This window comes from Lepisma saccharinum, chromosome 15, assembly GCF_977018435.1.
Source record: "Lepisma saccharinum chromosome 15, izLepSacc3.1, whole genome shotgun sequence".
NCBI lineage: Eukaryota > Metazoa > Arthropoda > Insecta > Zygentoma > Lepismatidae > Lepisma > Lepisma saccharinum.
The window spans coordinates 75128180-75149527 of NC_139243.1; the positions used below are offsets into that span (position 1 = coordinate 75128180).

At 36.5% G+C, this 21348-nt stretch overlaps 1 protein-coding gene across 1 annotated transcript in view; it reads right to left on the reverse strand.

Annotated features, from left to right (window-relative positions):
- LOC145999342 (uncharacterized) overlaps positions 1 to 21348 on the reverse strand; it is a 269638-nt gene that overhangs the window by 24792 nt on the left and 223498 nt on the right. The window contains exon 4 of the mRNA XM_083136284.1: positions 15170 to 15722. Within this exon, the coding sequence (XP_082992410.1) occupies positions 15170 to 15722 (553 nt within the window). The remainder of the gene's footprint in view (positions 1 to 15169; positions 15723 to 21348) is intronic.

The following is a 21348-nucleotide window of genomic DNA, read 5'->3' on the forward strand; positions in this document are numbered from 1 at the left end:
ATAATTTTCACGGGCGTACAATATTGTCAACAGTATCATATTTGAGCAGGTCGCTTGTCACCTAAACACTACAGCTCACAGGTTGGTAAAATCTGACACGAAAGCAGATAATACGCTTAAGTCTTATTTATATATAATTTTCACGGGCGTACAATATTGTTAACAGTATCATATTTGAGCAGGTCGCTTGTCACCTAAACACTACAGCTCACAGGTTGGTAAAATCTGACATGAAAGCAGATAATACGCTTAAGTCTTATTTATATATAATTTTCACGAGCGTACAATATTGTCAACAGTATCATATTTGAGCAGGTCGCTTGTCACCTAAACACTACAGCTCACAGGTTGGTAAAATCTGACATGAAAGCAGATAATACGCTTAAGTCTTATTTATATATAATTTTCACGAACGTACAATATTGTCAACAGTATCATATTTGAGCAGGTCGCTTGTCACTTAAACACTACAGCTCACAGGTTGGTAAAATCTGACATGAAAGCAGATAATACGCTTAAGTCTTATTTATATATAATTTTCACGGGCGTACAATATTGTCAACAGTATCATATTTGAGCAGGTCGCTTGTCACCTAAACACTACAGCTCACAGGTTGGCAAAATCTGACATGAAAGCAGATAATACGCTTAAGTCTTATTTATATATAATTTTCACGAACGTACAATATTGTCAACAGTATCATATTTGAGCAGGTCGCTTGTCACCTAAACACTACAGCTCACAGGTTGGTAAAATCTGACATGAAAGCAGATAATACGCTTAAGTCTTATTTATATATAATTTTCACGAACGTACAATATTGTTAAGAGCGTCAGTTTCCGTAGAGCTCTCTTTTTCCATCTTCCCTCTATACAGTGAAGCTGTAGAAGACACAATTAGCTAACCTAGCATACAACATACCTTCCTAATTAATATGGATATTGTCACACATTCCTCTTATTTTATACTGTTGTAAATAGAAAAAATTATGTATGGTAAATGTTTTGTACATTATAGGGAAAAAATGCAAAATATCCCCTAACTTTAATTCGATCCACCTCTGAATCGAATTTTTTACATATTTTCATGCCGGCACATATGTTGTCCTATTTTGCTTCTTTTACTTGCCTTGCTTAATTAACTCTCGCTAATTAGCATTTTTTTGGAAGAAGTCAAATAGAACAACATATGGCGGTATGAGAAATATGTAAATTAAAGAATATTTTAGTAATATAAGGGCCCTAGCAATTAGCTTCGTCGACTAAGAGTACTCTTTTAAACATCTTCAGCTAGATCGTATTACTACGCAAGGACGTTTAAAATGTTTGGGTGTTGAAAAAGTTTGACCCTACTTTTTATTTCTATTGTTTGCTAATAGATGGCGCTAATAGTACCCCCTCCCCTCCCTCTCCCCTCTTCTCCCCCCTCTTTCTCCTCCTCCTCTGCTGTATGACAAATAGCACAAACATAAAAATCAAGATTTTGGAGAGCAAAACATAAAAATTTGCATGCATCTGATGTCGAACTAGGAACTTTTATCTTTCGGGGAGTCAACATTATTTTTTTACTCAGTCGTCATATAACATGAACACACGCAAACATTCACATGTGCTTTTATTATTTTGTATTCGGTAAGTACAAGTATATTCTTACATAAATTATTGTTTAATTTAATAAATTGTAAACTCGGAGCCTGCTATACTAACACTCCTTCTGTCTATTGAAAGCGAATGTTGCGTGCATACGGAAATAACACAGAAAAAAAAGCGGATGGAAGCAATTTAAAATCAGTGGAGCAAGGTTAGTATTACGAGAGCGTAAAAACATGTGCTTTCATTCAACTTCGAAAAATAAGAATAAATGTGTGCATACAGAACACATATGCTTTCTTTTCACAGTTGTAAAATCATATAAATTGTACATGAAGTAAGTTACGGGAAGGCTCTCTCTTTTATGTCTGTGTATATGTATGTTGTACAATTAGGTACAAGTATTGTACAATTAGGTACAAATTGTTGTACAATTATTTTCCCCAGTTGTCCAGTTGGAGTTGGGGGCATAACACTGGTACTATTTGTAATCACAGTGCTTACTCATGTATTTTGTTTAATATTTTATTTCAAATTCACTGTCAGAAACTAGTGTTGCCAGTTCCTGGATGTAGGTTTACCTACTCTGTTGGTTATCACTGTCAAGCTTCCAGTATTCGTACAGCATAAAAAGCTATAACCCCCCTCTCAAAATATATACATTGTATACGGCAAGATGCTCAATAGCCTAGCAACACATCATGAAAAAACATGCCAAGAGGACCCAGTGGGTTTATAAGTCAGTGCTGCCAACTCCTATTTGTAGGTTAGCTTAACCTGTGAAAAATCATATAGTAGAATTTTTGTAGAGTGGGTACGCAACACCGACGAGGCTCGAATCATCATTTGATGCTCGTCGGTGTTGCCAATTTCTATTTGTAGGTTAGCTTAGCCAGTAAAAGATCACATAGTGGAATTTTCTTCGGATGGGTTGGTAAAACCCGAGCCTCAAACAAAACATCCAATAGAGTTGCCAAATATAAAAAGGGGACAATAGGTCCTCCTCATAAAAGGCTACAGTAAGAGTCCACAGTGTTGCCAACACTAGGCCCCCAACAGTATTGCCAGACATAAAAAATACATGGGCCCCTCAGGCCCTTTGATGAAAATTTACAGTGAAAAAAACCCAGTAGGTTAACAACACTGTCAAAAAATCTACGGTAGTGTTGCCAGATGTAAACAGGGGGGCAATAGACCCCCTCATAAAAGGCTACAGTAAAAACCCACAGTGTTGCCAACTCTGTGCCCCTCAAAATATACATCATAAAAGGCTACGACGAGCCTCAAATGATGATTCGAGCCTCAGTGAAAAAAAAAACCAGTAGGTTAACAACACTGTCAAACTACGGCAGTGTTGCCAGATGTAAACAGAGGGCAATAGACCCCCCCCTCATAAAAGGCTACAGTAAAAACCCACAGTGTCGCCAACACTAGGCCCCCAACAGTATTGCCAGACATAAAAAATACATGGACCCCTCAGACCCTTTGATGAAAATTTACAGTGAAAAACCCAGTAGGTTAACAACACTGTCAAAAAATCTACGGTAGTGTTGCCAGATGTAAACAGAAGGCAATAAACCCCCCCCCTCATAAAAGCTACAGTAAAAACCCACAGTGTCGCCAACTCTGTGCCCCTCAAAATATACATCATAAAAGGCTACGACGAGCCTCAAATGATGATTCGAGCCTCAGTGAAAAAAAACCCAGTAGGTTAACAACACTGTCAAACTACGGCAGTGTTACCAGATGTAAACAGAGGGCAATAGACCCCCCTCATAAAAGGCTACAGTGGGCCCACAGTGTTGCCAACTCTACCCCTCAAAATATACATCATAAAAGGCTATGACGAGCCACAAATGATGATTCGAGCCGCAAATGATGACTCAGTACCGGGCCACTAGGTCTACTGACACGAGGTGAGACAAAACAGAACAAAGTCTCGTCTGGTCTCGTTTCGTGGTCAACGTTACTTTTCTGCCACTTAAGGGTAATCGCGAAGTTGAGGATGAGTGATGGTAATTATAAAGATGACATCGATCCACGTGACGCAATGATTATCAGTGTGCTACGATGCCAGGTGTCCTAGGTTTGAATCGCGGTCTGGGCGTGGCTGTTCTTAATCAATTTCATCATATTTAATCCTCATCTTCATCATTAGCCAAAAGTGCCAGAAATGTGAAGTGAAACAAACCAAATGAATCATCGTCGTGGTTAGTCAAAAGTGGCAGAAAAGCGACGCTAAAAAACAAAAAATCAAATCAAATGATGAAGTGAAACAACGAACAACCTTACCCAGAACTAGGTCCGAATCAGGGATTCCTGTCGTCATAGCGCTCTGTGCTAACTCCGTAGGTCGGCGTCCTTGTTTTTATGAGAATGAGCATGTATTGAGTAGTATCTCTACACAACTTTCATAAAATACATGGACATGTTATTGCATACAATAGTAACCGCACATTCAAACGGAATACGAGATCGGTTGACGAACGTATCTATAACCAGGGCCGGATTAAGGTGGGTGCTATTGATGCTGCAGCATTAGGCCCATTCCTGAAATAGACCCAGATGAAAACAGGCGAGAATTTTCCGAATGCTGAACAGTTTTCCTTTGCTATATTAACCTGCAAATAAATCTTAGAATGAAATTTGGAGCCCAAATTTCGGACGCCTAGACACAGCGTTACTTATTATACCGTTACGATTATTCTTTGCGCTGTGACGTAAATATAACGTCGTTGTGTTTAGTGTTCACAGAAAATGTCAAATTAATGCCATCAATTTTCGTTAAACAGTTTACTTAGTAATTTAGCTGCGTTTCTTGCAATATCTTGGCGATTGTTGACTCTTTATTAGTTCGGTAAGTGCGACGTAGTAAATTTTCACCTTGAAAGTTAGTTGTACAGAAAAAATCGACGGTATTTCATTGTTAGGTTTTGACGTGACAGCATCAGGCCTAATTTCGTCTTAATCCGGCCCAGTCTATAACCGATGTATGAATTCCATCTTAAAAACTCTAAATTTGCTGAAGATATTAGGATATTTATTGTATTTGTATTTACACATAGTTCAATTAAAATATTTGCTCTCGCTTGTATTTTATTTTTGTTATTTAGCGTTGCCAGTTTAAGATAATCGCGATTGATGAAGATATAGTCATAAGTTAAATTAAAATATGTCCAACCAGAGAACTTGGAAATCCACTACTTAAGGCGCTCGGCCAACGAGCTGCATAATTCCTCTCTCACCTCCTAAAGTACGCATTATATTTTGATTTTTTATCGAAAAATTGTGGTGCAATAAATGTTCTAAAATTACTATACGAGCTTAGTTTCTTACATGCTCAAAATGTATTCAATACGTACAGTTAGTGTTTTGAGTGCAAATGCATAGCACTATAAATCGCACATATTATTGGAAATCGGTTTTTCTTCTCCCACCTTGAAATGTGTCGTTCTCTAAAATACAATAGGTCATTGAATTTTGAGGTATCTATCTGCATTTTTCCGGACTAAAATGTATGATAAAAAGTCATCCCTTCACATTAGCCTTCTAATACTAATAGTAACTAATGTATTCAAGAAACTTCCCATTTCTGTTTTGGGGGTTGAACTGGACCTCTAGATTTCCAGTGTTAACCCAGCATCACAAGATTAATTGGAATCTATTAGAAGGAAATATGGCGGACTCCAGCCTTGAAAGACGGGTAATGGGGTGGTCATGGGACTTCATTCACTGAAAATTCGTCTCTCAATGAAAGTCGATCGGAAAGACTGAATTCCGAAAACGATTTTAATAATAGTGTACTTCCACATTATTAATAATAATTTCAACAATAGCTTTTCTTTTCGATATATTTCATGAAACAAGACCTTTTTATATTAATAGATCATCAGCGCTGGAGTTGTGGGTGTGGAGAAGGAGTCCAGAGGGATGTTTTCCCCCCAGTTAAGTAAATTTTTATTAACCATCCCCTCCTGCTAGGATAATTTGCATAAGCATCCCCCACTGCTTCATTGTCTCCATGCTGATCTACACAAAGACCCTCCTCGACCAAGCATATATCTATCAGCTATATGAATTTCCACTTCGAGCACTGTAGATCATAAACAAACAACACACTGGAAAAGAAGGAAATGTCCACAGAATTTCAATATTGAAAAAAAAATGAACTTCACAAAATGCCCCCAAATAATGGTAACATCTAACCCATACGCTGTGAACCCTTAGGGCAAAGGGATAATTCGACTCCACATCCTACTGAGTTTTGGGACCTTTTTGAAATAACATGGAACAGGTGTAAACTATTTGAGAATTTTTTTTCAGCTCTTATTTGAAGGCTTAGAGCCATCTTGAAAATATTTGATTGGAAGTTACATTCAAATACCACACGTAAAATTAAAATTAGTGATAAAAGTTCATGATTTACCAAATTTAATTGTTTAAATTGTGCAACAACAAGGCAACGACTGGTTGAGTAACTGAATCTTTCTATACTGGATTCATAACTGTAGACAATTTATGCATACGCTCACCACAACCGCAGTAGCTTCAAAGTTATGAGTAGACCTCGGATTTTACGTTCTTAACCTATTTTTTCCTTTACAGGTAAGCAAGAAATAATAAGTTACGTCAGCGTTTCGTTAAAAAACGCAACTGATGAAGTTTTATAGTGCCTTAAAACCTATTTTACTTGTTGGAACCTATTTTAGGTTTATGTGCCTAAATCGAACCTTTTTAAGGTTTTTATATATTTTTGAAGGTTTTTACAGACTCTTTACGTCACACAGAGGCATTTGCTTTGTTTGGTCACGAGAAAATTCAATGACGAACGTGTTTGAAACGTACTCTCTGTCGATTTCCCTTCCTCCAAGTCCATGGTGATTTTTCAAAGCTCTAAACAAAGCAAAATTTCTGTTACATGTGCAATCCAAAGTGGTCTGATCTGTGTGGTCTTGCTCACTTTCGCGTCACGTCCGTGCTTTGTGGCATTCACGCCTTGCAAACTAACATTTCAGCATTGAAGTTTGCACCACTGACTATGTTCTTGTTGAAAGATTATTTTCAGCGCATGAGATGATCCTCACAGGCAAATTGCGGAGTTTGACTGTCGACAACATGATAAAAGATTGTTGCCTAACTATACGGCGATGAGTAGATTTTAATAGGAAATTTCCAATGTTAAGTTATGCCATCGCCGTAGGGTTAGGCAACACACATAATGTTATGCAAGATAGTGCAGTGCATATTTCAGGATATAGGTGTCCCATTTTCATTGCCGGTGACTATACCTAATCAGCAGTATTCAGAAATTTTGAACTATTTTAAGTTTTTTTTAAATCTACTTCAGGATTTCTCGAGCCTAACTTAAGATTTTTAGGACCAATTTCAGGATTTTTAGAACCTATTCTAGGGTTTTTCGAACCTATTTTAGGATTTTTAGAGCCTATTTTAGGAACCTAAAAGCACATTTTTTAGAACCTAAAAATCCGAGGTTTAGTTATGAGATAAGGGACGTTTTCCTATAGATGTCCATCTGCGAGCAAGGGAGTTAATTTTGCATTTCGGAGGAGACACATATGTCAAGTTACTCGGGTCCCTCTGGCCGAACCAGAACGCCCCTGCTTATTATCGAAGATGTCGTATGATATGCTAATGGGAACCAGATTTCTGTCTCCAAATTAAATTATTTCATAAGCGACACTGCCTGTTGAATTTCTAAGGTTTATACAATTTCAGAATTAGAATGTTAGCTTTTGGAGTTATTGGTGATGTAGTTATATCCTCCTTGATGTTTTTAGAATTATTAATTCATTGGTGATTTACAAGACTACTGTTTTTATTAAATTATAAAAACTTATGCTAAGAGTATTATTAATATTAATTATTTTATTTATTAGTACCTTTATTAAGACTTGAGTTTATTGTGTTTGTCTTTATATTCATATACAACTTATTGCTTTATTAGTAATCAAGAAGAATCCTATTTTTGCTTATTATTTCTTTCATTTTGTGTATGTGAGGGAGCTCTTGGTTTATTTATTATAGTATCAGTTACATGTACTCATGGTAATGATTATTTTAATTCTTTTGTGCTATTAAAGTGTTAAAGTATATTTTTTATTTTATATTTTTAATCCTTTTAAGATTTAATGGTTCTTTGTGGATAGTGGTTCAAGTTTCTATCATTTTTGGTAGATTTTTGTTTTTATTAATAGTGTGAGTTGGTATTGGGATGTGGAGGATTAATTATTTTATTGGGCTGGACGTAATATCATATTCTTTAGTTTTACTTAGTATTTGAATTATTTTTTTAATAATAGTGACTAGAGATAGTATTATCTCTAATTATTTTTACCCATGCAGATTTATATTTTATTAATTATTTTGTTGTTATTATTGATATTAACTTTTATAAGAATATATATATATATATATATTAGCTATTTGTTTTTTTAGGGGTCCTTGATTCCTACTTTATTTTTGATTTTAGGCTGGGGTTATCAACCAGAGCGAGTACAAGCAGGAGTATATTCTTTTTTATACACTACTTGCTTCTTTGCCTCTTTTAGTTGGCATTTTTATATTTAATTATAAGGTATATATATATATATATATATATATATATATATATATATTTAATTATATTAATGTTAGTATAAATTATTTTATTTGATATATTAGTATGGTGCTTGCTTTTTTAGTAAAAATACCTATATTTTTGGTTAATTTGTGATTACCTAGGGCTCATGTTGAGGCTCCAGTGAGTGGGTCTATAATTTTGGCTGGAGTACTATTAAAGCTTTGGGGGGTATGGTATTTTGTGGATTATTTCTTGCATTGAGGGGCTAGCTATTAAGTAGAATATTTTTTGATTTGGAATTAGAATTGTTGGTGTTTGAATAATTAGTCTTGTTTGTATACGTCAAATTGATTTAAGGGCTTTGGTTGCATATTCTTCTGTGGGTCTATTTTTTTAATAGGAATTATAACTATAAGAGTGTGAACTTACTTTAATAGTGGCACAAGGTCTCTGTTCTTCTGGTATATTTTGGTTAGTAAACATTACTTATGAGTGGTTGGGTAGTCGTAGTATATTAATCAATAAGGGAATAATTAACTATATTCCTAGATTAGCTTTATGGTGGTTTATATTAAGAATTACTAATATAGCAGCTCCACCATCTATTAATTTGTTGGGGGAGATTAGCTTATTAAATAGAATTATTGGGTGGTCCTCTTTTAGTTTTATGGGAGTTGCACGACTCTCTTTTTTAAGCACGCCTATACTTTATATTTGTATTTGTATACTCAACATGGAATATACAATTCTGGATTATTTTCTTGCTGAGGAACTAATATTCGTGAATATTTATTAATATTTTGTCATTTATTTCCATTAAATTTTTTAATTGTTTTTTGTTCTCCAATATTTAATTGAATTTAAATTATTTAAGTAGATTAAGTAGAATATTAAGTTGTGGGCTTAGAGGTAACTATGAAGTTCTTAAATCAATGGTTTTTAGTTTTTTCTATTACAATTATAAGTTCAATTATTTTATTAATTAGTAGCTTAATCCTATTACTATTAGGAATAATATTTTTAATTAAAGATATTACAATTTTTATTGAGTGAAGTTTTATGAATTTAAATAGTTCTAAAATTATTAAACCAATACTATTTGATTTAATATCTTTAATTTTTATAGGGTTGGTTATATACATTTCTTCAATAGTTATTAATTATAGAGGCTCTTATATAGAAGTAGATTATAATATATATAACAATTTATTATTTTAGTCTTATTATTTGTTGGGTCTATGATGCTTTTCATAATTTCTCATAATATTATTAGAATTATTTTGGGGTGAGATGGCTTAGGGTTGGCTTCATTTTGCTTAGTAATTTATTATCAGAATGTTCATTCTTATTCTGCGAGGATATTAACAGCCCTGTCGAATCGAATTGGGATGTATTTATTTTACTATCTATTGCTTGAATATTAAATTATGGTAGTTAAAACCATATGTATTACTTATGGTTAATTTCTGATTTTGATATAATATTAATTACTTGATTTATTATTGTTGATTATTCATGATTGATTGATTGATGACGTACTTCACCTACTACCCTAGATAAACCTGCACTGAGGCCAATGAAATCCTATTGGCCCCTTTGGTCCCTTTCCAGTCAGACACATCAAACAAGAGACAAAAATAAACATTACAACACCTCAAATAACAGACTAAAAATAAGCATGACAGAACAAAATTTGGTTTGGTTTTATATTCCAGAAAGCTGTGCTAGCTAAATGGATTTTTACAGTGTGAAATCTCACAAAGTGCTGTTTTTCTCATTTGTTTATGATGAAAGGATGATACCAAAAGTTCCCTTGTAATTATATAAGCCAACATTAGCAAAATCTCTTGAGTTTGTAGAAGAAAGCCACCAAGTAGGAGGGGGGGAGGGGAGTTGACTGTTGTTGCACAATCCATGCAGGTACTCAAATAAAGAATATCAACCTGAGGCAATTGTTCAAAGAAAGCTGTTTAGACATTTCACATATTAATTTTGTAATGAAGGGAGGGATGCCAATGTCCACGATTATTTTTCCACCCTCTAGTAAGAAATTTTATGCTCTTCCGTAGGGCACTTGGAGCTGGCTGGGTCTTTTTAAGTACTTTGAATTAATAGTATTTACATGAAACTGAAGAAGAGACAATCAACAGATTTTTTTATATTTTTCTTTTGTAACTCTAGCATGTTAAAAAGTCTTGCAACACTTCAAAAATCCTATCTTTGCATCCTCTGGGTCTACAGAGTTCACAAAAAAAGTACCAAATGTCTCAAGACTTTTTAAAGTATCATAATGCTTTTTAAAAAAATATAAAAACAAAATGAGTTTCCTGTGGATGTAGCACAATGCCATGAAGGCACATTTAGGGTATGTGGGGGTAGGCTGAGACACATTCTCGATCTCGGCCATTTTTGGAGGTGATGTGATCAGAACCACTTCCCAGCTGCCTTTACCCCATGGGGCTGCCCCCAGGTATCTATTGATTTGAGGCTTGGTGAGCCCCAGATATGGATTCGAGGGGGGAGGAGAAGGCCAGAACAATTCTGACCTTTTATCATACACCCTGGGAATTGAACCCGGGTCTCCTGCATGGAAACCGACACTCTACCCACCATGGCTTCCAGTATTATAATGCTGCAGGAGAATAATTAGTGAGTTATTTAATGTCATGAAACGAATGTAATATTTTAAAATGGAATCGATTACAAACACAGCATTTCCCAGCTGTGCAATGAGGTTTAGGTGTTGCAAAACAATGATTTTTGCTGAAAATTGTTAATTAAAACTTGCATTTTCAGAAGGATGATCTAAAACTATTCATGAATCACTGGCATTGAGTATTGTTGCTTTCTCAAAAATGAGAAGTTTGAAATATTACACATTGAAAAGAATCTTCATCAAAATAATTCAATATGTTAAGAAACACAAAAACTTCATGCACAAAATTAAACATAAAATATCATAATAATTTTGAAAGAGAAAAAATTAATTTCAATCAATGCAATGTCATTTCAATCATACTAACATCAGATTTAAACATTATTTGAAAAGAGTTAGAGATTATCAATGCATTAAACTTTATCACCAATAAAAATAAATTTGTTATTAACATATCACAAAATCTGTGTCCATAACTGATTATAACTTTGCTAGTACAAGGTGGCCATTAGAGGATCATGATAAAATTAAAGTATAATTCCCAGTATCCAAGGCGTACTTTCTAGAAATTCAAGGGTTCAAGAAAATGTTTTCTCTATTTCAATATTATCTATTACCACCTTTCACCACCCACACACATACACACACAAATATATTAACAATATAAAGCATAAATGAGATTCCAATGTATAAAAACATTGAAATACAATTCAATATTTAAAATATTTTATTTAATATGTGAAGTTTACATTTGCCATTTCACATACTTAGACATGAAATACATCTACAAACATGAGTCGCAAATGTTACAGGATATACTAATCTATAAGAAATTATTAACTGTATCAGAATTTCAAACTGAAATTTACCTAATCAAGTTTAAGGGTAAAAATGTTTTCAATACAATTATTCAAGCATTGATTGGTTGATTTATTTTACTTCACATTTCTGCCACATTTCGCTAATTGCAAAGATGAGGATAAATGATGATATAATTAAATTGATGAAGAGATACTCACAAAGAACATCCATTCACAGGCTGGGATTCAAACCTAGGACCAGGGTTGTTAAAGGTCCAGGAACCCATAAAATCTAATGGGTTCTACTGCAGGACTGGAATTTTTTTCTCTCACACAATTTAAATTTGGTCCAAGTTGCATATTGTTTCATTGAAATGAGGTTCCTGGAATGTATTTTAATTGATTCTGAAAAAGGTTCCTGGACTGTATTTAAATTCATGCAGGAAATAAGGTTCCTAAACCAAATTTAAATTCTTCCGGAAAAAAGGTTCCTTAACAGTATTTAAATTGATCCGGTAAAAAGGTTCATGGATCGAATTGAAATGCTTTAAATATGAAAAGGTTTTACAATGGCTAGAAGTCATTTACATTTGCAAATTTTCTCTCCTAGTCTGTGATTAAATTTATTTACAATTCCTGGACCAGGGTTGATGGATTAAAAGTTACCTTCTAAAAATGTCTGCGAGTACGGTATACAATGGAATGCCACACAGCAGTTGTAGAAACCGTATCGAAGGAAAACAATCAAAACTCTGTTGCACTCTCATGGGCCACGTTCAAAAACCTCCCTTGTCGAAGTGTTACAGAACCCATCACATGTTGCTCAGACATCCGAATCCAGGAACCGCAACCAATAGGAGCTATCGATGAGGTAACGTGAGGCTGCAGCTATCACAGCAGGGATGGGCAGTGTTTCTACATCAAGGGAAATTGTCCTTTATGCAATAAAATTCGGAGTAAATGGCGCTGTTCATTGCCAAAGTTTTCCGGTGTCGACTCCACCCCTGTCATGTACCTAAAGAATTTTGTTCGTCACTTGTTTGCTCTAAGATTTACATTGCAGTGCAATGGCATGGCTATTCAAACGTTCTTTTCAACGAAGGCAACAAGCAAGCGACCGAAAACAAGTGTGCGCAAGTAGTGACTCAAGAGGTCTCAACCAAGAGAAGGAATACGTTTAAGAGAGTGGGGCTACATGGAGATGCGTAACATGACTGCAGCTTTTGCATTTTGCCCATTGCTGCCATTATACGCAGGCTTGTTCCTTGGATTCTCGAAACAGCCAGCATCTGGATTAGTCTTTCATGCTCACAAGTGGATAAATATTTTTATAAATATCTTTTCTCGCACAAGTTAAAATTCGATCCAAGTTGCATATTGTTTCATTTCAATATGGAATTTGGACCCTATTTAATCTGATTCGGAAAAAAAAAAGTTCCTGGCCCATATTTAAATTGATCCTGGAAAAAAAGGTTCCTGGACCGTATTAAACTGATCCTGGAAAAAAGCTTCTTCGACCGAATATAAATAGATTCGGAAAAAAGGTTCCTGGACAGAATGGAAATACTTCACAGATAAAACGGTTCTCTACGGTCCAGAACCTATTGACGCTTGCTGATTTTCTCTCCTGGACCGGAATTGAATTTACCTAAAATGTCTGGACCTTTAACAACCTTGCCTTGGACCTCTAGCATCATAGTGCACTGTGCTAACCACTCTGTCATGGACATTGGTATCGCAAGTAAATATTGCATGGTGAGGGAGATCAGTCTGTTGATCAAACTTGAATAATACGAGTGATAATAATTATCATGAATTAATAAAAATGCATCAAAATAGGGAAGCTTTAACACCAGTTACTCCTACTTGTGATGAAGCTTCTTTCCTTGCTTGGTACTTTGGCTAAAAGAATTTGTTAAGCAATGGCTTGCTATTTAAAAAAAAAAACACATCCTGTTATGAATGGTTACTTTCTTACAACTCTATCAAATCAGGATTGCACAGTGCCATTAGAATGGATAGGAGATCTCAATTAATAAAATGGTGGCACCATAGTTGTAGACATGAAGTATAGATTTGTATAATACAGAGCTGTGGATCCCATCCCAAATGATATATGGACAGAATGACAAGAATTTCCAGAGATTTATACTCAGAAACACTCACTGCGCCAAACCACCATTCCCTGTGTGCAAATGGTTTTTGTGGTTCTATTCTATTCTATTCTTCACATGTTTAGTAAGTATATACATTTATGGGTATAATACTTGTCATATTTTAAACAATGAAAAGTATTTTCTTTTGTGTGTACTCTTACGTGTACACTAAGGTGTTGTTTTCGGGGCAAAATCTTTGTTGCAAATTGTACACATAAAAGGTTTTCCATTTGTGTGTGCCCTCATATGTTTATTAAGTGAGTCTTTGTAGGAAAACTCTTTGATGCAAATATAACATTTAAAAGGTTTCTTTCTTGCATGTATTCTCATGTGTCTATTAAGGTTGTGTTATTTTTGGCAAAATCTTTGTTGCAAATTGAACACTTAAAAAGTTTTTATTTTGTGTGTGTCCTCATATGTATATTAAGCAAGTCCTTGCGGGAAAACTCTTTGCTACAAATAGAACAATTAAAAGGTTTCTCTTTTGTGTGTACCCTCATGTGTTTATTAAGGTGATCTTTTCGGGCAAAATCTTTGTTGCAAATTGTACACTTAAAAGGTTTTTCTTTTGTGTGTGTCCTCATATGTATATTAAGTGAGTTCTTGTAGGATAACACTTTTCTGCAAATAGAACAATTAAAAGGTTTATCTTTTGTGTGTACTCTCATGTGCATATTAAGATAATCTTTTCGGGCAAAATCTTTGTTGCAAATTGTACACTTAAAAGGTTTTTCTTTTGTGTGTGTCTTCATATGTGTATTAAGCAAATCCTTGTGGGAAAACTCTTTGCTACAAATACAACAATTTAAAGGTTTCTCTTTTGTGTGTACTCTCATGTGTATATTAAGATGATCTTTTCGGGCAAAATCTTTGTTGCAAATTGTACACTTAAAAGGTTTTTCTTTGTGTGTGTCCTCATATGTATATTAAGCGAGTTCTTGTGGGAAAACACTTTGCTGCAAATAGAACAATTAAAAGGTTTCTCTTTTGTGTGTGTTCTCATGTGTACATTAAGGTTAGGTTTTTGGAAAAAATCTTTATTGCAAATTGTACACTTAAAAAGTTTTTCATTTGTGTGTGTCCTCATATGTATATTAAGTGAGACTTTGTAGGAAAACTCTTTGCTACAAATAGAACAATTAAAAGGTTTCTCTTTTGTGTGTACTGTAATGTGTATATTAAGATAATTTTTTTGGGCAAAATCTTTATTGCAAATTGCACACTTAAAAGGTTTTTCTTTTGTGTGTATTCTCATGTGTCTATTGAGGTGTGGTTTTTGGGGAAAATCTTTGTTGCAAATTGCACACTTAAAAGGTTTTTCTTTTGTGTGTATTCTCAGGTGTATATTAAGGTGACGTTTTTGGACAAAATCTTTGTTGCAAATTGCACACTTAAAAGGTTTTTCTTTTGTGTGTGTTCTCCTATGTATTTTAAGGTAATATTTATGTGCAAATTTTTTTTCACAAATTGTGCAATTTATAGGCTTATCTTGGCTGTGAACTCTCCCATGCATCTGAAGATCTCCTTCATATGCAAAATTATTTTTGCAAATTGGACACTTAAAAGGTTTCTTCTTTCTCATATGTCTATTAAGGCCATGTTCATATTCATAATGTTTCTTGCATATTGAACAATTGAAAGGCTTCTCTCTTGTATGAACCCTTATATGTTTATTCAAATGTTCTTCTTTGAAGAAACTTTTGGTGCACAAGGAACAAATATATTGCTTTCTTCTGTTATCACCCTTGTCATCTTCAATATATCCCTTGGTTTTAGACAATTTTGAAGTTTCAGCCTCTACTATCCCTTCTTCACTTAGATATTCTGGATTATTTTTTGGTTGCTCTTGTTCACTCATTTTTCCTGCAGATATTGGTAAATGGGTAAATAACTTTGGAACATCTTGGACCTGTCCTTCCATATAGCTCTTGTTCAAGCATCTGAAAAAAAATGAACATACAAATGTAGGTGTGCTTCTAAAATAATTACTAATATCTGCAGTACAGAAGACTTTAAGGGAGTAGCATCTAGTTTTCTGTGCTATCAAGAAATGAGACTGTACTTTAATAATTGCTTACGTGAGATGCCAAGATAACATTACTATGACTTTCACTCCTTTTACTATCACCAATACTAACTTCATTAAATTCTTCAATGTGAACAATTATAGATTGCAGTCACAAGATAAACTGATTTATCTACTTGCTAATTTCAGGAGTAGGCAACACAACAAGTCTAATATTACTGTACTACATAACAGTAAACTATAAATATCAGCACCATGAGAAAACGAGGGACAAGAACGCTGATACCAACTTTTTAAAATTTCTTGACATTAAGAAGATAATTTTCAATAAATTTGTTTGTATAAATGTTCAAAATGTAACATGCAAAAAATTTCCAAATATTACAGGACCGCTGTTCTTATATCCGGTGCAAGAACTGCCTTGATGGCAGTGATCCTCTGTTGCCACATTTCCCTACAAAGGAACTCACAGTCAAACAACCAATTAGGCCTAGTGTTTGGAAGCAATGATGTTCAAAATCACCGTCCGCAAATCAACCAGTAGGGAAACAGGATTTTGTCAAAATAAATGTTCTGCACTGTGGTTGCACATCAGTTGCTGTAATTGCGCTATAATAATATGTGACACCAAGGGATGAGGTTTCCTTATTTGCTTTGTACTTTGGATCAGGAAAAGCCATGAGCAATTGTTTCCTCTGTTAAAAAACCTGCATCATGGAAAAAAGGTTTTCCATCTTACAACTACTGCCAACATGCTTTAAATGTGCCATTTGAAAGCATGGGTGGGATTTCTATTGGGTAACTGCAGTGTGGTATTAAGAAATTTCCAGAGGAGGGGTGGAATTCTACTGACTGTCTAGAGACAGCATATATATCCTATATAGCTATAAACACACACATACATATAAAAAAAAAGGTAAAGTGCTCCCCTGTGCATAGCACCACGCCATGAAGGCGTATAGGGGGTGTGGGGGTAACGCCCCACACTTTCTTGATCCGGTCGTGAGTGGGGGTGATGTGATCAGCATCACGCCCCTGACTGCCTTTACCCCCCAGGGTTTCCCCCAGGTACCCATGTTATTCGACGCTGGGTGGGCGCCGGGGCCGCTTCCAACCTTAGAAAAGTTCCCGGATTTGAACCGGCCGGGGATCGAACCCGGGACCTTGAGCATGGTAGTCAGACGCGTTACCGATGGCCGCGGAATCAAAAATTTTCTACCCCCATAAAATAGCACCTAAGATACTTTGCTAAATTACTGCTTCATTTGCAAAATAAAAAAAAATTACTCATTTAATTGCATCTCAGGTTTTTTGTGTGTGTTTTTTTCCACTTATTTTTACTTGATGCATTAATTTGCACTGATAATATTGCATCCAAAATATACTCTAATATACTTTAATATTCATATCCATATACATATTCCATAGTGAACCATCATTAGTTGAATTCTCCTGTCAGAAAATAATAAATATAGTTGTGTGGTAAACTTCTATTTCTTGCATTAATTTTGTTGTACAGTGTGTCCGAGAAAATATATACCAATAAAGAATTTAAATAACTCAACAATCGTTAACGATACAAATGTCAAATAACATGTATTTGGAAGAGGGAAGAAAGGAATTTTTTTTACCACCAGAAGGGAAAAAATCGTAACATAATTAAGCGCATGCGCAGCTTTTTTCGTGAGTAGTCTGTACAATGGCGCCGTTTACTGTTCGTCAGAAAGTGAGTGCTGCTTTTGGTTTGCAGAATTGAAGTCTCCTGTAACGGTACAATGAAGATTCCGGTAACAATATGGACAGGAAGCACCAGAATGTCATTACATTGTTAAATGGCATAAACAATTGTTGGAAACAGGGTTTTTGTTGAGGAAGAAAGGTAGTGGTCAGAAGCGTGTGAGCGAGGATAAAGTGGTTGCAGTTCAGGAAGCTTTCCAGAGAAGCCCGCATACATCTGTGAGACGTGCTAATTCTCAACTTCAAATTCCACGTTCTACTGTGCATGATATCGTGCATAAAAGGTTAAGGCTTAGAGCTTACAAGTTACAGCTTGTTCAGAAACTAAAGTGCAGTGATAAACCCACTAGGTTTGATTATGCTAGTGAAGTGCTATCATGCATTGATGATGACAATGAATTCCTGACACGCGTAACATTTTCAGATGAGGCTACCTTCCACATTTCCGGAAAAGTGCATAGGCATAACTGTAGAATATGGGGTGAGCAGAATCCCCATGCAGTTGTTGAACATGAACACGACAGCCCAAAGTTGAATATGTGGTGTGGTTTGACACGAGATTCTGTAATTGAGCCCTTTTTCTTTGAGGAGGCTACAGTTACAGGTGCAAGTTACCTGCAAATGTTCCAACAGTATGCTGTACCTCGTATACCTCATGGGTACATATTTCAGCAGGATGGGGCCCCCACATTATTCCCATTGTGTTACTAACTTCCTTAATAACATTTTTGCTGCTAATTGGATTGGGAGGGGTGGATCCATTAAATGGCCACCACGGTCACCAGACTTGTCTCCTTTGGACTTTTTCCTTTGGGGTTATGTGAAGACTATGGTTTACCAAACACCTGTGCAAGTCCTCAATGATCTCCGTGAAAGAATTATCGATACATGTGGCTCCATCACTCATCAGATGTTGAAGAACACTTGGATTTAGGTTAAGTACCGCCTTGATGTTTGTCGCACCACTAAAGGAGCACACATTGAGATCTACTAAGGTGAAATTTTTCTCTTGTTCTTTGGTTAAAAACAATCTATGATTTTCTCTTCCAAAGAAACGTTATTTGACATTTCAGTCGTTAACGATTGTTGAGTTATTTAAATTCTTTATTGGTATATTTTTTCTCGGACACACTGTACATATCAATAATTTGCAGTTTTTATAATATTACGAGGGTTGGGGCAAAAGTCATTGCAACTATTTTTTTTCTTGCAAATACCAGCCCGGTTGGAAAATGCGACATATACAGATGAAAGAACGAGGGGGGAACTACATGTGGGGACAGTTAAAACACGCGAACATTGTGCCTCACATAGTTATTACGATAGTGTACAGGACAATACTGGTTTGATCGTGCAAAACAATTGCATACCTGTTCTACAGTTGACAGAACAAAACGGGTGTCATTGTGTGCCACTTCGTTCCACATGGCAGAACAGTGACAGAAGAGTACTACAGGAACTTCCTTGTGCGACAGGTATGACGTGGCGTTTGGGAGAAACGTCCGGACCTTCTGGATAACGCTAGACCACATAGAGCAGAGTGTGTACGGTGGCAACTGCAACGCTGGGGATAGGAAGAATTGGAGCACCCACCATACTCTCCTGACATTTCACCCTGTGACTTTCATCTCATACACAAGGTTAAGGAACCACTATGTGGAAAGCAGTTTGCGACACGAGAGGACATTGCCAATGCTGTGCAACAACAGATGACCACGATTCACCCATGGTCCGACCAATGGTGGCGCAGATGGTATTCCGAGTCTCAAACATCATTGGCAGCGTGTGGTGCACATGGCAGGTGACTACTTTGAGGGCCTCTAGCCCCAGTTTTGTTCTGTCACCTGTAGAACAGGTATGTAATTGTTTTGCACGATCAAACCAGTATTGTCATGTACACTATCGTAATAACTATGTGAGGCACAATGTTCGCGCGTTTTAACTGTCCCCACATGTAGTTCCCCCCTCGTCCTTTCATCTGTATATGTCGCATTTTCCAACCGGGCTGGTATCTGCATGAAAAAAAAATAGTTGCAATGACTTTTGCCCCAACCCGTATCTTTTTTCGATTGAGCATATTCTAGATTTGCATGTCAAATACTGATAATGTTATCAACCACAAATTTATTTGTATGTGTGTGACATGTATATTTGTAGCTGTAACTTTTGAATATAATTAGCCGAGACCTATAATTGGGCAGCTAAATGCCTCTTGGTCCCCACCCCAACTTAAATAAATAAAAAAAATAACAGTTCCATTAGCTTGTTAATTTTTAAAATTCGTTAGGAGTTTCACCAAGTTACACATAATTAGTCCAGGTCTCCTTGAATACAAAACATAAGTGATTACCATTACTGTATATACACTGGTCAAAACAATTAGGGGAGCAAGCAAGAAATCCCAAAACCAAAGTTGGAAAGTCAAAAGTAGCAATGTATGTTGATGAAGTGAGTGTGTCCTCAACCAGTACAATTCATCTGTGATGAATCATCAGCATGAAGAGCTCTCTAGTGACACCATAAGGCACGTGGCAGAATTTTTGATATGAGGAGCAATCACGAGGTCACTTGGGAACACCGGTTGTGTGGTGCTGGCAGACCGTAAGTGCAGGTGGGATTCAGTTGAGTAGTGTTGAATAGGAACGATGACAGAACAACACGATTTAGGGGAATCTCCATTGGGAGGATGGAAGCAGCCCTTGGTGTGTCACGCAGTGTCATTTCCAGGTTGTGGACACGATTTCAACAGACAGGTACAGTACGAAGGAGGCCTGGGCAAGGTCGCCCACGGTCAACAACAGTTAGGGAAGACAGGTACTTAGCATTGTCGGCTCGCAGGAATAGGCAGCAAACTGCAACCGACTTGAAACGTGGCCTTGTTTTGGCAACAGGACGAAGAGTCTCGGGCCAAACTGTACGAAATCGCCTGCGGGAAAGGGGTCTTTATGCAAGAAGACCAATGGTGTGTGTCCCTCTGAATGCCCAACACCATAGGGGCCGCAGACAGTGGGCTGTGGAACATCGTAAGTGGGGACATGGAGAGTGGAGTTCAGTTTTCTTCTCGGATGAGTCGCATTTCAGTCTCCAGTCAGATAATCCACGCATTCTCATCTGGAGGGAACGTGGGACTCGCAATTATCCCGCACATGTGCGCAAAGTGTCTCAGTATGGTGGCGATGACTTAATGGTATGGGCAGGGATCAGTGTTGGTCGACGTACACCCCCCCCCCCCCCCGCACATTATCCGGAACGGTACTTTGACAGCCTTACGGTACCGGGATGAGATCCTCAGGCCTCATGTTGTCCCAATGGCTGCAGATATCGGTGATCGTTTCATTTTTGTGGACGATAATGCCCGACCTCACTGAGCACGTCTGGTTGACGCCTTGCTACGGGATGAGGGTATGTGTGGGACACACTCGGAAGACGCATTGCTGCTCGGCCAGCGCCGCCTACAACTCTGCAACAGTTGGAAATGGCCCTTCTGGAGGAATGGGTAAATATCCCGCAGGCTGTCGTTGATAACCTTATAACCATGCAAAGCAGATGTGCAGCTGTCATAGCAGTTCATGGCGACCACACGCCTTATTAGAGATATGGATCTGTTGCGTATCTGTCCATTTCTGTTGTCTTATAACCGTGCTATTCTCCTGATTTTGTGCAGTACCTTGCAGAAATCAACCCTAGAACTCTGTTGTGCTAATGACTCAATAGACATGTATTGTACTGGTTGAGGACACACTCACCTAATCAAAATACATTGCTACTTTTGACTTACCAACTTTGGTTTTGGGATTTCTTGC